Genomic DNA, 18423 nt, shown 5'->3' on the forward strand with positions numbered 1-18423 from the left:
CATACCTGGTGGAGGAATAAACCATAACCTGCCGTCAGTGAATCTGCTCCTAACCCAGTGAATCTGGTGAATCTGCTCCTAAACCAGGACTGCATACCTGGTGGAGGAATAAACCATAACCTGCCGTCAGTGAATCTGCTCCTAACCCAGGGGTGGGCAACTGGCGGCCCGGGGGCCACATGCGGCCCCCACCTTCACTTAAAGGTATATTCAGTGATCTCACTCAAAAAACCTTAGGTTTCGTTTTTGGCTGTGGGACCCAGCCTTTCGTCCAATCAGGATAGAGAGTCAAAAACGAAACCTAAGGTTTTTTGACCCCCAGGGGTTAACTGGGGACAGGGAGGAACTCCTTATATGGTCAGCACACTCTATAGTAGGGAGGTTTATCACAACAAAACAAAAAAATAAGTGATATTTGAATTAAGTGAAATCACTGAATATACCTTTAATGCGGCCCTCAGGGTAATGTCAGAATACTGATGTAACAATATTGCTTTCAGCTGTTTACAATTCCACAACATGCAAAAAATGACCCGCTTTAATTACTTCAGTCTAAATTAGTAGCTCAATGCTCAACACACGTATAATTAAAGGCATTTGAAATGACATAAAAATTTTCATTTTCAGGATTCAAACTCAAAAAATAGAAAGAAATAATTCAAGATTTAAATTCGAATATAGCAAAAAAATAGCCGATCTACAAGCTCAAAACGTGTCGCAGCGCGACGCGTTTTGAGCTTGTAGATCGGCTATTTTTGCTACGACAATAATATATGGCCCTCTGGAGTGAGTGTGGAAATATAGTGGCCCTCTCCATCGTCAAAGTTGCCCAGCCCTGTCCTAAACCATCTTCATCTGGTGCAGAAATAAGACAACATCCCGACTGATATCGAGAGGGCTTTTTATTTATCCCCAAGCGACAACGTGAAATACTGCAAAGAAATCACATAATATTTTTGTACCACAATGAATTATTACCACGTGAAGTTATGAATGCCCTTGTCAGTCAGTCAGTCATGCTGTCTTTTTAAATGACCATGAATGAATTGTCCATATTCTCACAATGAAATGTCCACATGTCACACAAACACAAACAAATACACGATACAATGACAATATAACTTTTACAGACACCAAACAAAACAACTGGGAACATACCGTATGCGCCGTATGCACAGACTTTTAGGAGTTCAGTTAAGTTCTTCGTTCTTTTTTATATTATTTTCTTTCTTTATCTTTTGTGGAGACTCTCTGACATGAAAGAGCTCCTCTCTTCACCTCTGCTCAGTTTGTTCTGCTGCCCAAACATGCCCAAACCTAGCCTGGGGTCCACCTCTGCTCTGTTTGTTCTGCCCTAGCCTGAGCTAACGTGTTAGGTTTCTGGTCTAGAGGGGCGGGTCGCGGCTCAGATTTGCGCACGCCCTGATTGGATCTCATTGATCTGTCCGTCACCCCCGGCCCCTCCTCTCCCCCCTAGTGCAGCGCTACGTCACATAATTTGGAGCGACGCCCACCCGGAAGGGTTGACTCCCACTTTTAGACCAGAGCGGCCAATGCGTTCCTCCAGGCTTTACATTTTTGCACCAACAAAAATGAAAGCCTGGTACCGAGGCTAGTTCTGCCCAAACATGCCCAAAACCCAGTGATTGAAATGAGGTGATTAGCTGCTTAGGTGAGCCTAATTCAACCTGCCCATAAAACAGACAAACAGACCCCAAATACAGAGCACAGTAGATGGCACTATCTCACCATGCATTTACCATACAAATACCAAAATATGCAGTTTGTTGCCCCAAAACAAAAATACAATTTACCAAATGCATTTTCAGAAAAATAAGCTAAATAAAATATTACAGCATACCCATAACTGGGACAGTCATGGAATTGGGGAACCGATACATGATTTATTGTTAGAACACGTTGAAATGTTTCTTCATGCTGAAACACCTGAAGAAACCTTGTGATTTGTTTTTGCTGTCGAATAATATAAGAAACAGGAAAGAAAATGTATTTTCTAATATTTCACAATATTTATCTGTGGTTCACGACCTGAAAAAGTAGAGAACCACTTAACCCATTTTGGGACGGGAACCCCTTTTGGTGTTAGCATTATGTTATGCTTTAGCTATTGAAAAATAGCAGATCTACAAGCTCATGTGGCGCGCTACGACTTTGTAGGTCTTCTATTTTTGAAAAATCGAAGAACCACTGACATAGAAACGTAGCTTTTTCAGAAAACTGTCAGGATGTAGAAGACATTTTTAGAATCTGATCTCAAGTCAGAATGGGTTAACTGTGATAGACAACTGAAATTATGTTTCCGCTAGTAGAAATCAGACGACACAAACCCACACACCATTACAAAACAATGTAGAATATATTTCTAGGTTGCCAACAATATCAGAATGTCAAAAAATGTCAAAATGACACCCACACGGGTCCCACAGGGAGATCTTTGCAATGCAAAACGACATACAGTAGAATATACCATAGCAACCTACTCAATATTGATTTGCTTAGTCTATTCTGTTAAAGGACCACAAATATGGAACATTGAATTCAAATGTGTTTTGCATTGTTAAAGGACCACTTCACCACTTTTCAACCTATCTTCATATAATAGGTCCTCACTAATAATCATGAAAAAATGGCACGTTTTCTTTCTACTCAGTCCGTCCGTGTCTCATAGGAGGGCTGTGGGCAGTTTAGAAACAGTCTTCCAGTGACATCATCATTAGGCAGATTTTTCTTTTTAACAAGATTTATTTTACAAAAAATATTTCGATTTTCATTATCGTGAGAACGATGGCTTCCATTTTTCACATTGCAACTTTTCAGGACTAGAAAGGCAGCAGTTTTTATTAGCTTGTATTCCCCATCGATGATGTCACTGGAGGACTGGTTTCTGAACTGCCCACAGCCCTCCTATGAGACACAGACCGAGTAGAAAATAATTGCACCATTTGTTCATGATTATTAGTGAGGACCTATTATATGAAGATAGGTTGAAAAGTGGTGAAGTTGTCCTTTAACAATGCAAAACACATTTGAATTCAATGTTCCATATTTGGAAAGTCTGTCCTGATGAAGCTCTAAGCGACTGAAACGTCGACCAAATAAAGAGCAAAATGTTTTAACGAGTGTCTGACGGCGTGCGGGACGACCTTTTCTTTGTTTTTCAAAGATACACTTTTCATTATAATTGCTCTATTTCCCTACGCACCTGTCACCTGCAGCCTTTTGAGGTGTGCATCTGCCTTTTGCTATGATGTTCCATATTCTAAAACAGGTCGTTTCGAGGAAGCAATCTGATTGGTTGAAACAGCTAGTGGGTTAAACCAGCACTGTTCACCACCTATAATCAAAACAAATAATTCAGCTGCTCTGTTCTCCCAGAGCGCTAGCAAACTCGGTGGCTAGGCTAGCTAGTTTCTTGGGACATTTGTGGTCGTATAGTGACTACATCTGTCATTAAAATAAAATATGTTTTTTCAGCGATTTTCTTAGTTTTAAGGGTAACTGTTGTCTCGTTCCTGACCGCATCACTGTCGTGGCAATAATCACGTTAACCCACACCCTCTCGTGTAATATTGCTTAATTTAACACTTTGTGCAAAACACAGAAATGTGTTTGATTTTAAACGTTTTAAGCTGCAATTCCCTCAGTTTGATGTCCTCACCAGGATTTGAACTAATATGCTACCCAGGAGCATATTGAGATTATGGCAGTGGTGGAAAAAAATACTCAATTGCTTTACTTAAGTGAAAGTACCATTACTGCAATTTAGAACTAGTAAAAGTACGGAATTGAAAATGTACTTGAGTAAAAGTACAAAAGCATAGGCATCGAAATGTACCAAAATAACTCATATTGCAGAATGTCCCATTTCACAGGTTCAAAATGTGCACAAAATCTATTGAAAATAGCCGATCTACAAGCTCACACACATTGTGAGCTTGTATAGATCGGCTATTTTCAAATGGCCGAAATGTATAGGGTGGAATTGGTTAATGTCTGGTTTCTAATCAAAATTAATATCTCCAAAGTAACTAGTTAACTAAAGTTTTCAACTAATTGTAGTGGAGTAAAAGTAAAAATGTTGCCTCTGAGATGTAGAGGAGTAGAAGTAAAAGTACTGGAAATTGGAAATACTCAAGTACAAATACCTCAAAATTGTACTTAAGTACAGTACTTAACCCATTCTGAACGGGAACCCATTTTGGTGTTAGCATCATGTCGTGCTTTACCTATTGAAAAATAGCAGATCTACAAGCTCATATCGCGCCACCGAGTGGCGCGATACGAGCTTGTAGGTCTGCTATTTTTGAAAAATCGAAGAACGACTGACATTTTTAGAATCTAATCTCAGGTCAGAATGGGTTAATCAGACCAGTGTGTGTCCAGTGGAAACCTCGTATGAATCTGATCTCAGGTCAGAATGGGTTAAGTACAGTTTATTTCGACCGCTGACCTGAAGACGGACACACCCAACCAGGAAGGACATCAATCAAACCACACATTATCTCCTCTTTGGAAACAGAGCTCAGAGTTATCTTGGTGTAAACTATTAACCCATTCTGACCTGAGATCAGATTCATACAAGGTTTTCCACTGGACACCCACTGGTCTGATTAACCCATTCTGACCTGAGATCAGATTCTAAAAAATGTCAGTCGTTCTTCGATTTTTCAAAAAATAGCAGACCTACAAGCTCGTAGCGCGCCACTCGGTGGCGCGCTATGAGCTTGTAGATCTGCTATTTTTAAATAGCTAAAGCATAACATGATGCCAACACCAAAATGGGTGCCCGTTCAGAATGGGTTAAAGTGAGCATATACTGTATATACAGCTGTGGTTGGATCGTGTATTCATGTCCACACTGAGGAAAAGTTAACCCATTTAGGCCTGACGTCAAAAAAAAAAAAAAAAAAGTCTTCTAAATCATGAAAGTTTTCTGAAATACCTCCTGTTTCTATATCAGTGGTGGTGCTAAATATTTCATGTCAAGGACCCCAAACATTATATGTAATTGGCCGTCGACCCCCATCTGAAAATATGTAGTTCCCTGCAGAAGCAAAGATTAGTTTAAAAAAACAAGTTTGCTCTGAAAGAAAATATATTCAAAGATTTGTGCCACATTGTCACGGTTTTTCAAAGAAATAGCAGATCTACAAGCTCGTAGCGCGCCACTGAGTGGCGCGCTACGAGCTTGTAGATCTGCTATTTTTCAATAGCTAAAGTATAACATAATTTCAACACCAAAAAGGGTGTTCCCGTTCAGAATGGATTAAGGTTGAATGGAGGACAGCTCCCAGCAGTCGGGGTCATGGAAAAAAAAAGAGTTTCTGAGAGACAGACAGATCCCTTTGAAACGTTCAGTAAAAACCGCCACAGCTACGATATCAATCAAAACTGCAGCACTGTTTGATAGAGTTGTATCCGCCCAAAGTTACACAAACTGCAGAAGCAGAGCTGCAATATATACGATCCATCAGCCCTGATGTCTGCTCTGTATCAACACTGAGCAGACTATACGTCATTCTTTTCATCATGTCAGAGTGATGCAATGTTTTGTTTTCCTTGCGTCACCAATGTGTCACCTTGCTCTTAATTCAAGCATTTATTCAACATTGTATTGTAACAACTTGAGCCTTGCATACTGCATTATGGTCATTGTAGGAATTCACCAATCCACTCAAACCCACATTATTCCCATATTACAAAAACTTCATTATGTTTCTGGCCCATAGGGTGCACATTTTTAATTGTGCTATATACCGTTATCTATACTTCAAATACTTAGGCCTATAATTAACATTAAATTAGCATTGAGTGACTGCAAGTTTCTTCCAGTGGTGAAAATGTCACTTTAGGTCGCTCATCTTTCTCTGCATCTCTCCTTTGTGATCAATTCCCTGCCTCGCCTCCACAAAGATATCTCACAGTTCTTAAGGGCAGTCCATACTGTCTCTCCGACCATCGAACTTTTCGTCGGAAAGCTCCGGTACAAACTACAACATGACGTCACTCGCAACTTCTGAAATGCATTCCTCCGAATTTTTGTTCTGAAAGCTGCACTCCCAGATGTTGTGACTCTCCGAGGCCTATGAAAACACCAGAGCTATGCTCTACTCGTCAACGCTGACTAAAGCACTGAGAAAAATTCACGAGGGCTAAATAAAGCTCGTCAGCAAAACATCAGACAAATCCCTCGGAGGCCTGCCTACGGTTTGGCAAACATTCTGTTCGGGATTAAAGGGAATCTTATTTGTTGTAATTATGCAATGCCTGTGTGTGTGTGTGTGTGTGTGTGTGTGCGTCAAAGCTGTGGATACACTGATATAAACGTCGTAGAGGAAAGACGTTGTAGCTTCTATTCTACATAGTTTTGATTAATGCTAATTCACAACATGAAAACGCTCCGTTAATAATCGGCATGACATTTCAGGTGAAATGTTTTCCATCCATTCAGTTAACCTATTCTGAACGGGAACCCCTTTTGGTGTTAGCATCATGTTATGCTTTAGCTATTGAAAAATAGCAGATCTACAAGCTCATAGGGGATCTATGGCTCAGGGGTAGAGTGCGGTGCGGTGGCTCAGGGGTAGAGTGCCTGGATGGTAACCGTAAGGTTGCCAGTTCGAACCCGGGCTCCCCCAGAGTTACTGTCGAAGTGTCCTTGAGCAAGACACTGAACCCCTAATTGCTCCCGATGTGCTAGTTGGTGCCTTGCATGGTTTCCGCTGCCATCAGTGTGTGAATGGGTGAATGTAATGCACAATCTATGTAAAGCGCCTTGGATAAAGGCGCTATATAAATGCACCATTTACCATTTACCATTTAGGTCTGCTATTTTTGAAAAATCGTGAAAATGTTCCTCAAATCTTTGAATATATATTATTACAGAGTGAACGTTTTAACTCAAATCTTTGCTTCTGGGGGGGGGGGGTCCCTGGAACAACATATTTTCAGATGTGGAGGGCGGAGGCATATTACATTTTTCGGCACCACTGATACAGAAACATATGGTTTTTCAGAAAACTGACATTTTATTTATTTCGACGTCAGGCCTAAATGGGTTAATTGCATGATCTGCTCCTGAGATTATTTCCATTCCACTTCATCAAGAGCTTCGTATGAAAAAGCTCTGGAACCGGAGAAGAGCCTCAGATCATTAACTATACTGCAACATTTTTATTATCCCATTCTGACCTGAGATCAGATTCATACAAGGTTTCCACTGGACAACACACTGGTCTGATGAACCCATTCTGACCTGAGACCAGATTTAAAAAAATGTCAGTCGTTCTTCGATTTTTTTCAAAAATAGCAGACCTACAAGCTCGTAGCGCGCCACTCGGTGGCGCGCTATGAGCTTGTAGGTCTGCTATTTTTCAATAGCTAAAGCACGACATGATGCTAACACCAAAATGGGTTCCCGTATAGAATGGGTTAACTACTGTATACTGCAACGTTATTATTATTATTATTATGTGAGGTTTGTTACAGGAACTGCCTCAGTAACGTTCATTGTTCATTGTCGTTGTGTCGTCCTTGTGGGCACAATAAGCTCTGCCTCAGCAAGAAAAATAATCGTTGTTTTATGTTGGTCTGGCGGTAAATAATTGAACACAGTTGTGAGGAAGCGCTGGGTTAATCCATTCTGTACGGGCACCCCTTTTGGTGTTATAGCATCATGTTATGCTTTAGCTATTGAAAAACAGCAGATCTACAAGCTCATAGCGCACCACTGAGTGGCGCGCTACGAGCTTGTAGGTCTGCTATTTTTGGAAAAATCAAATTACGACTGACATGGAAACATGGCTTTTTCAGAAAACTGTCATTTTCAAACAGACATTTTTAGAATCTGATCTCAGGTCAGAATGGGTTAACTCATAATTAGCTCTGCCTGGCCCTGTTTAGCCTTTTGCTAGCCGTGGTAAGTCATGTCTGACCCTAATTGGTCTTTGCTTGCCCTCCTTGTTCGTAAACAATAAATGGCGCCGTAATGAAAAGGCATGCAGGGTTCCATCGGCATGTCTTTCCTGCTCTTTGAAACATAATTCAAAGCGTCCGGCTTTAACCCGTTCTGACCTGAGATCAGATTCTAAAAATGTCATCTACATCCTGACAGTTTTCTGAAAAAGCTATGTTTCTATGTCAGTCGTTCTTCGATTTTTCAAAAAATAGCAGACCTACAAGCTCGTAGCGCGCCACTCGGTGGCTACGCTATGAGCTTGTAGATCTGCTATTTTTTAATAGCTATAAAGCATGACATGATGCTAACACCAAAAGGGGTTACCGCCCAAAATGGGTTAAAGTGACTCAGTGATTGTCATAATTTGACAAAGATACATGATTCATACATGATTTACACTGGTTAGAAAGGCAAACGTGTTTGGAATATTGAGATGGTCTTTGATCTTTGGGGTTTGATGTGGTAATTCTCAACCACTTCATTTCTGGGTGTTTTGATGTTCTTTTTGGTTCTGAAGAATATGAATCTCCCACGTGGGAACTGTATTCTAAAGGAGAAATTAACCCATTTAGACCTAAGTTCGATTCTACAAATATCTTCTAAATCTAAAACATGACAGTTTCTCTGAAAAACCCTATGTTTCTACGTAACTATTTAATTAAGTTTGAACTATTTCATTTCAAGGACCTCCCCCAATATCATTACAATTTACAATTTAGGCATTTAGCAGACGCTCTTAATCCAGAGCGACTTACAATAATCAAGAACAAAAGCATGGGAATACATCACAAAAGCATTTATCATAAAACATGCGTAAGCTAAGAAAGTAACAGTGGAATATCTATATTATGAGACTATACATATAAACATATAAACTATATATATATAAGTAACAGTGGAATATCTATATTATGAGACTATACATAGATAGACATAGACATAAACTATATATATATACTACTATGCTATACATATGTACTATGGCGTGCTATGACTATATACAATGCAATTATAGTGCCGTCTACATAGCATGCTATAAGTCTGTATCAGATGCTATCTAAATCTACAGAAATGCTATGTAAGGGGGTATGTATTATGTTGTTCCAGGGACGCCCCAAATGCAAAGATTTTTGTTAAAAACGTTCGCTCTGAAAGGAATATATATTCAAAGATTTGCACCACATTTTCACGATTTTTCAAAAATAGCAGACCTACAAGCTATGCGCAAGGTGCGCTATGAGCTTGTAGATCTGCTATTTTTCCAATAGCTAAATTATAACATAACATTTAAAACACCAAAAGGGGTTCCCGTCCAAAATGGGTTAAATACAACAAATGCAAATACATACAGTACTTTAAGCTTTTAACACTGGCGGTGAAGTAGCACCATTCATTTCCTCTGCTACTGGAAATAGATTTCTATTGTGTTTCATGGGCGTTGTTTGTGTTGGTGCCAGAAAAGTTGGCAGAGCAATAACATATTTATCCCTTCCTATTCAAATCAACTGCCTAAAACACACCCTACATTTCTATACAAACAAACAAACAACACCTTTTCCGCTGTTTGGCAGACTCAAGTGTGTGGATAAATAACTGCATAATTATTGTTTGTTTACAGTTGTGTTTTTTCTTGTTGGTTTATAAATCCGAAAGGGCCACCTGCTGTTCCTAATGGAACTGAGACAGACTGTTTGGGCACAGTTTACCTCTCTGCGGAAATTATACATTTCCATATAGTGACAAAAATAAGACAATCACTGCCTACTCAGCCTATGAACACATTAAGTCAGTATCATTTGTGAACATATTTGACTGAGAGACAGCCATCGCACAAATTAAAGCTTTTTTTCTAAATGAGTTAATAGCACAAACAGACTCTTCACATACTAGAGCATGTCTGAAATAAGTGTCAGAGCTGAAATTGACATGTAAATATGGAATAAATGCCCAAACATGTAGCTATAGGTGTAATGCTAGAGACCACAGAAGACATATATGAAATAAATGCTTAAACAATAAACATGTAGCTAGGTGTAATGTTAGAGACCACAGAAGACATGTAAATATGAAATAAATGCTTAAACATGTAGCTATAGGTGTAATGTTAGAGAACACAGAAGACATACTAGAAATAAATGCTTAAACATGTAGCTATAGGTGTAATGTTAGAGTCCACAGAAGTGAACCTTTAAAGCCTGTTTTCTCAACTCGCTGTTTTCTGCAAGACATTACTCTATAAGCCATATCTCCAAAACTGGTGGGTCAAACTGAACAACCAATATGTCAATTTGAAGCTATGATTCCCTGCTTTCATATGACATAGAGTTTACATTTTATCTTTTTCTTATTCTCAACATAGCCTAGAAAAATCTAATATTTACATTTCTCCTATAACAAATCTATCACCAAACATCCAGTTAGGTAACTATGTAGACTTAGATAGCATTTTATACAGACTTATAGCATGTTATGTAGACAGCACTATAATTGCATTTTATGTAGTCATAGCACGTCATAGTACATATGTATTGTATAGTATGCACACTATAGTTTATAGTTTCATTATATAGATACTCCACTGTTACGTTCTTAGCTTACGCATGTTTCATGATAAACATTATGTAGTGATGCATCGAATATTCGGCCGCAGAAAATATTAGGCAGAAAATGGCTAAAAATGCATTTTCGCCCTATTCGGTTTCGGCCAGAATAGGCAGAAAATATATCACCGAATAGTGATAATTAATGAGCTGAATAAATGTTTTATGGAACCATAATAGTGATTATTATTTAAGTTTTGCCATAACCATTTATTTTGCCACAAATCAGGTATAGCTTTAAGGTAGGGCCATGACAGCAATGGTATAGGAAAAAAAAGATATAAAATATAATATTAATCGTATTCGGTTTTCGGCCAACTGTATCCTATTATTCTGTATTCGGTTTCGGGCCAAGAATTTCCCGTTCGGTGCATCCCTAATGTTATGTATTATTGCCATGCTTTCTGTTGTTGCTTAATGTAAATCGCTCTGCATTAAGAGCGTCTTCTAAATTGTAAACTGTAAAGTAACATGGTGTGTATGCGTGATGATGGTGTTGGAGTCATGTGTGGCTGTGCAGTCATGCGTGTGCAGAGGGAGCAGAGGGAGGGGGGGGGGGATTAAAAAACGTCAGTGCATTGTGCCTACTGTAGGCACAATGCAAGGAATAAATGCATTCGCCATGTATCGGAAGGAAGTCTGATCCAATCACTTTTAGATTTCTCCAGTTTAATCCTGCGTTTAGGTTTTGTTGTGTTCAAGATCTGATTTTAGGCATGTTTAAGCCTCCCGGAAAATCCGTGTTGAGGTTCTTAATCCACTGTTTTTCATTAAAACGTCTTTGTCCTACTGTCCAGTTGGGATTGTGTTGAAGTCCAGCGCATTTTAGAGCTTCAATGCCGTGAGCCATGAAATGTTGCACAAACCTTGTGGTTGTCTTTTTTCCATTGTTAATATTGTACCTGTGTTGTCCCAGCCTTGTACCTATTGTTTTACCCGTTTCTCCGACATATTGTAAACCACATTTTTCACATGTGATTAAATAAATGCAGTTGTTGGTTCTGGCTGGGTGAGAACACGGGGTCAGTGTTGAGGGTCATATGTGAAGCTGCCCATTCTAGCCACATGATGCCGGTTTGACATGCAGGTCCAAGTCTAGTATCCAGCTTGCCTGGGTGTTGCTCTCCAGGTCTCAGAGCTTTGCTGGGAGAAACATGGTGTTTGAGACGCTGAGCTGTAGTCCGTGAACAGCATGCCTACATGTCTGTCCTTCAGCTGCTTGTTACTGTATATCCGTGTGCGAACGGAACGGCGTGGAGCGGAGCGCCATGGCAACAGCGTTATTGGTGGATCTGGCGTGCCACGGACGGGTCCAGCGAGGCAGGTAGGTAGTGTGGAGAAGATGTGTTCCCTCACCAGCTTCTCAAAGCATTTGCTGACTATACAGTATATGTGACCAGATTTGACTGAGAGCCTGCCATCGCGCAAATTACAGCTTTTCGCCAGAGGAGAAAAATTAGTTTATAGCACAAACAGACTCTTCACATACTAGAGCATGTCTGAAATAAGTGTCAGAGCTGAAATTGACATGTAAATATGGAATAAATGCTTAAACATGTAGCTAGGTGTAATGTTAGAGACCACAGAAGACATGTAAATATGAAATACATGCTTAAACATGTAGCTAGGTGTAATGTTAGAGACCACAGAAGACATGTAAATATGAAATAAATGCTTAAACATGTAGCTAGGTGCAATGTTAGAGACCACAGAAGACATGTAAATATGAAATAAATGCTTAAACATGTAGCTGTAGGTGTAATGTTAGAGACCACAGAAGACATGTAAATGTGAAATAAATGCTTAAACATGTAGCTAGGTGTAATGTTAGAGACCACAGAAGACATGTAAATATGAAATAAATGCTTAAACATGTAGCTAGGTGTAATGTTAGAGACCACAGAAGACATGTAAATATGAAATAAATGCTTAAACATGTAGCTAGGTGTAATGTTAGAGACCACAGAAGACATGTAAATATGAAATAAATGCTTAAACATGTAGCTAGGTGTAATGTTAGAGACCACAGAAGACATGTAAATATGAAATAAATGCTTAAACATGTAGCTATAGGTGTAATGTTAGAGACCACAGAAGACATGTAAATATGAAATAAATGCTTAAACATGTAGCTATAGGTGTAATGTTAGAGACCACAGAAGTGAACCTTTCAAGCCTGTTTTCTCAACTCGCTGTTGAGACATTACTCTATAAGCCATATCTCCAAAACCGGTGGGTCAAACTGAACAACCAATATGTCAATTTGAAGCTATGATTCCCTGCTTTCACATGACATGCTCTCATAAGACCCGGTACGTCTGCGCATGCTCTCATAAGACCCGGTACGTCTGCGCATGCTCTCATAAGACCCGGTACGTCTGCGCATGCTCTCATAAGACCCGGTACGTCTGCGCATGCTCTCATAAGACCTGGTACGTCTGCGCATGCTCTCATAAGACCACCTGGTACGTCTGCGCATGCTCTCATAAGACCCGGTACGTCTGCGCATGCTCTCATAAGAACCGGCCTTGAATCTCATCAGGTCCAGCTAGCTGCCTTCACTGCGCAAAAAGCATGGAATACATGATGTTTATATTACAGGAAACTCCCGTTAAACTTCCCAACAAACTCCGGTAAACTCCCGAATTGTACCATCACACCTGTATATTACCGTATATTAACTGTATATGCTGCTAAACTTGAGGTTTACGGGCAAAATACAGTGCCCATTATTGCCCGTTAACCCCTTCCGACCTGAGATCAGATTAAAGAAATGTCTTCTACATCTTGACAGTTTTCTGAAAAAGCTATGTTTCTATGTCAGTCGTTCTTCGATTTTTCAAAAATAGCAGATCTACAAGCTCGTAGCGCACCACCGAGTGGTGCGCTACGAGCTTGTAGATCTGCTATTTTTCAATAGCTAAAGCATAACATGATGCTCACACCAAAAGGGGTTCCCGTCTAAAATGGGTTAAAAATGTCTCCTCTGCTGGTGCTGCCTCCTGCTGGTTGATGTACAGTAGGTGTCGCTGATGTCCCCACATGGTCATCAGCCATAATAGATGTTCAGGTTTATGCCATTTTAGTGTATTTTGATATAAAAAAATACATATAAAAATCCAACTTGAATTACTTCCTTTGAAGGAAAACGCGCTGCGTGATGACGTGTCGAGGCCCACATGAACAAACAATAATCTTGATTTCATCCATTCACCCATCCATCCTCCAACCGCTTATCCCTAGCCGGGTCGCGGGGGCAACATCTTGATTTCATTCACCTGGTTGGTTCCCATCGCTGCACGCTCCTCCAAACACAGCTATTTTTGTTTTTTCAAATTATATTTTTTATCCCATGATTTTGTAATCCATTTTTCACCCCTGTGTCAATCAACTAATGTGATCCTGGGCTCTACACACCCTCCACCAACCTAGTCCCCATATATGGGAGACCAACGGACTTGAACTCATGCTTCCTTCATGCGTGAGTGTCCAAGTTGCTCCTTTTCACCTGACAGGGGGGAGTTTCCCTGGTTGGACGTAGCGCGTGGAAGGAACACGTTATTCCAACCAGTTCCTTTCCCCTCCTCCAAACACAGCGGTTTTTGATTGCAGAACTACTCTGCTCTTAACCTCATTCAAGATGACATCCAGACAGTGTATTACCCGTTTTTAAACTTAATCGGCACGCTGCAATATGTATCTGAAAACATTATAGGTTAGAAATAAGCCACAAGCTTTGCTGCCTGTCTGTCTGTCTGTCTGTGACTTGTAAACAAACAAATGCCATGTCTCTCGCGGACCTGTAGCGGACATTCAGAAACACACAGCTTTCCGTTTCAGAGTGAAACTCTGAACCAGTGACCATCACAGCTTTATTAGCTCAAGAAAATAGCCAATCTACAATTCGTCGCGTTGCGACGCATTGTGAGCTTTGTGCAAAGCTTTGTGCAACTTGCTTCAAATCAATATTTACCATCATCAAGCCACACATACCTGATGCTCTGTATCTGTCTGATGTCTGGGTCCGTGGCGTTGAGCGACGCCACCAGGCTCCCCACGGCGACGTTCTCCATGCGGGTGACGGGCAGGGGGTCCGGGGAGAAGACGGGCCCCTCGTTGATGTCCAGGACCCTGACGTGGACCGTGGCCGTGGAGCTGAGGCCGTAGTCCACGTCCGGAACCAGAGGGTCCTCGTTCTGGACTTTGATCAGCAGCGTGTGCAACTCCGCGGCCTCGAAGTTAAGAGGCTGGGAAAAGGAAGATGGAAGGATGGTTTTAGCAGAGGATGGAACAGGAGGAGTTGGGAGAAAGGATATAGGAGATATGGATGATGATGATGATGATGATGATGATGGAAGGAGGTTTAGACAGAGAGATGAGAGAACAAGGAAAATAGACCAGTGGCTTTAAATCCCGTAGACAGCACTAGAATTGCATTTTATGTAGTCATAGCACTTTAAACCAGCTCAGTGGCCTTGTGGTTAGAGTGTCCGCACTGAGACTGGGAGGTCGGGGTTCGATCCCCGGACGGGTCATACCAAAGACTCTAAAAATGGGACCCAGTGCCTCCCTGCTTGACACTTCAGCATCAAAGGGTTGGATTGGGGGTAAGTCCCTGCGACATACTAGTGTCATGTCCAGGGGGTGTACTTGTACATCAAGCTGCCTCACGCTACAGAAACAGGAGATAGGCTCCTGCCCTATGGGCCTCATGGCTACAGAAACAGGAGATAGGCTCCTGCCCTATGGGCCTCATGGATACAGAAACAGGAGATAGGCTCCTGCCCCTATGGGCCTCATGGCTACAGAAACAGGAGATAGGCTCCTGCCCCTATGGGCCTCATGGCTACAGAAACAGGAGATAGGCTCCTGCCCCTATGGGCCTCATGGCTACAGAAACAGGAGATAGGCTCCTGCCCCTATGGGCCTCATGGCTACAGAAACAGGAGATAGGCTCCTGCCCCTATGGGCCTCATGGCTACAGAAACAGGAGATAGGCTCCTGCCCCTATGGGCCTCATGGCTACAGAAACAGGAGATAGGCTCCTGCCCTATGGGCCTCATGGACACAGAAACAGGAGATAGGCTCCTGCCCCTATGGGCCTCATGGCTACAGAAACAGGAGATAGGCTCCTGCCCCTATGGGCCTCATGGCTACAGAAACAGGAGATAGGCTCCTGCCCCTATGGGCCTCATGGCTACAGAAACAGGAGAGAGGCTCCTGCCCCTATGGGCCTCATGGCTACAGAAACAGGAGATAGGCTCCTGCCCTATGGGCCTCATGGCTACAGAAACAGGAGATAGGCTCCTGCCCCTATGGGCCTCATGGCTACAGAAACAGGAGATAGGCTCCTGCCCCTATGGGCCTCATGGCTACAGAAACAGGAGATAGGCTCCTGCCCCTATGGGCCTCATGGCTACAGAAACAGGAGATAGGCTCCTGCCCCTATGGGCCTCATGGCTACAGAAACAGGAGATAGGCTCCTGCCCCTATGAGTAGTATAATTGGGTGGTGAGACACCACCCTTTTTGACCACTGGGGGCGCCACTGAGTCAATTAATGCATAAATTATGCAAATGAGTAATTAATTTATGCATTCAATTATTTACATTCCTTGAATTCCATACATTCCATAAATCATAAATCATATTATATATATATATCATAAATATAATTACCATAGTGTTATTAAATAATGAAAGCTAATCGCACATTTTCCATGACAGTGTGTGTGTGTGTGTGTGTGTGTGTGTGTGTGCGTGTGTGTGTTCCCTCCCTTCCTCCATGCATCTCCCTGTGACATGTCCCTGCCTTGCCGGCAACCGGGGCCAGGTGCAGAGATTCCGCATACAGGTGTGAAAAGGAAACAATAGGGCTCTCCATTCCTTTGAACTGACATCTGGCAGTTTTCAAAGGGTGTTGTGTAAACAGGGGGGGGGGGCTCTCTCCACTCCTTTCAAGTGCCAGGTGGCTATTGAGAATCCGTTTCAAGTGCCAGGTGGAGATCAGAATGTGTTAATTAGATTTTAAAAAACAGGGGTGTTGTGTAAACAAGGGTGGGGGCTCTCTCCACTCCTTTCAAGTGCCAGGTGGCTATTGAGAATCCGTTTCAAGTGCCAGGTGGACATCAGAATGTGTTAATTAGATTTTAAAAAACAGGGGTGGGGGCTTCACTCCTTTGATGTGGCTTGTATGCATAATACATGAGGGGGACACAGGGAGGGGGGGGGTCCCTTATCATTGAAAGTGGTATGTGACATGTGACAGGTGACAGTTGACAGGTGACAGATGACAGCTGACAGCTGACAACAGCTGATAGTTGACAGGGAAAACACATGGCTTTTGTTATGTTTAACCCCAGCATTACATTTTCCATGTGCATATATACGTCAGTGTAATGGGATGTACAGTAGGTGTAGTGTAGGCTAGACAGTTAGGGGTGAGTCCATTTTATGTGTTTTCTGCTTATCTATATGTATATGGCTGTATGTATGACTGTCCGTATGGCTGGTTCGGAGGGTACACTCTAGCCAGACTTTTGTTTATTTCTTGGGTAAGTCAAGGATACCCCCACCTAGTGGTCAATTTCTATATATATATATATATATATATATAATTACAATGCAGTACCAACTATGCCCTGATGTGATTTTAATGGTTCGTGTTTTGTTTTGTGACTGGAGAAGGTAAGTGTGTTCCTAATGTTGGTGGTTAACGTAGGTATTGTATTATTTTTGGGTTTTGTGTTGTGTTTTTAGAATTTTGTAGGCTTCATGTTTGTCCTAATGTTTTGTTCAACGTAGATCTTGTATTATTTTTGTGTTTTGTGTTATGTTTTGTGAATTTTGCAGGCTTCATGTTTGTCTTAATGTTTTGTTCAACGTAGATCTTGTATTATTTTGGTGTGTTGGGTGGTGTTTTGTGAATTTTGCAGGCTTCATGCTGTCCTAATGTTGGTGGTTAACGTAGGTCTTGTATTATTTTGGTGTGTGGGGTGGTGTTTTGTGAATTCTGCAGGCTTCATGTTTTTCCTAATGTTTGTGGTTAAAGTAGGTCTTGTATTATTTTTGTGTTTTGTGTTGTGTTTTGTGAATTGTGCAGGCTTCAGGTGTCCTAATGTTGGTGGTTAACGTAGATCTTGTATTATTTTGGTGTGTTGGGTGGTGTTTTGTGAATTTTACAGGATTCATGTGTCCTAATGTTTTGTTCAACGTAGGTCTTGTATTATTTTTGTGTTTTGTGTTGTGTTTTGTGAATTTTGCAGGCTTCATGCTGTCCTAATGTTGGTGGTTAACGTAGGTCTTGTATTATTTTGGTGTGTGGGGTGGTGTTTTGTGAATTTTACAGGCTTCATGTTTTTCCTAATGTTTGTGGTTAAAGTAGGTCTTGTATTATTTTTGTGTTTTGTGTTGTGTTTTGTGAATTGTGCAGGCTTCATGCTGTCCTAATGTTGGTGGTTAAAGTAGGTCTTGTATTATTTTTGTGTTTTGTGAATTGTGCAGGCTTCATGCTGTCCTAATGTTGGTGGTTAACGTAGGTCTTGTATTATTTTGGTGTGTGGGGTGGTGTTTTGTGAATTTTGCAGGCTTCATGTTTTTCCTAATGTTGGTGGTTAAAGTAGGTCTTGTATTATTTTTGTGTTGTGTTTTGTGAATTTTGCAGGCTTCATGCTTGTCCAAATGTTGGTGGTTAACGTAGATCTTGTATTATTTTTGTGTGGTGTTTTGTGAATTTTGCAGGCTTCATGTTTTTCCTAATGTTGGTGGTTAAAGTAGGTCTTGTATTATTTTTGTGTTTTGTGTTGTGTTTTGTGAATTTTGCAGGCTTCATGTTTGTCCTAATGTT

General features: G+C 41.1%; 1 protein-coding gene across 1 annotated transcript in view; it reads right to left on the bottom strand.

The window, feature by feature from the left end:
* The window catches only part of cdh13 (cadherin 13, H-cadherin (heart)), a gene marked incomplete at both ends in the record, with an annotated part of 198310 nt that overhangs the window by 10044 nt on the left and 169843 nt on the right, over positions 1 to 18423 (bottom strand). Inside the window, one exon of the mRNA XM_083762865.1 lies at positions 14572 to 14825. Coding sequence (XP_083618991.1) covers positions 14572 to 14825 — 254 coding nt within the window. The remainder of the gene's footprint in view (positions 1 to 14571; positions 14826 to 18423) is intronic.

This window comes from Protomyctophum parallelum, assembly GCF_964188405.1.
Source record: "Protomyctophum parallelum genome assembly, chromosome: 4".
NCBI lineage: Eukaryota > Metazoa > Chordata > Actinopteri > Myctophiformes > Myctophidae > Protomyctophum > Protomyctophum parallelum.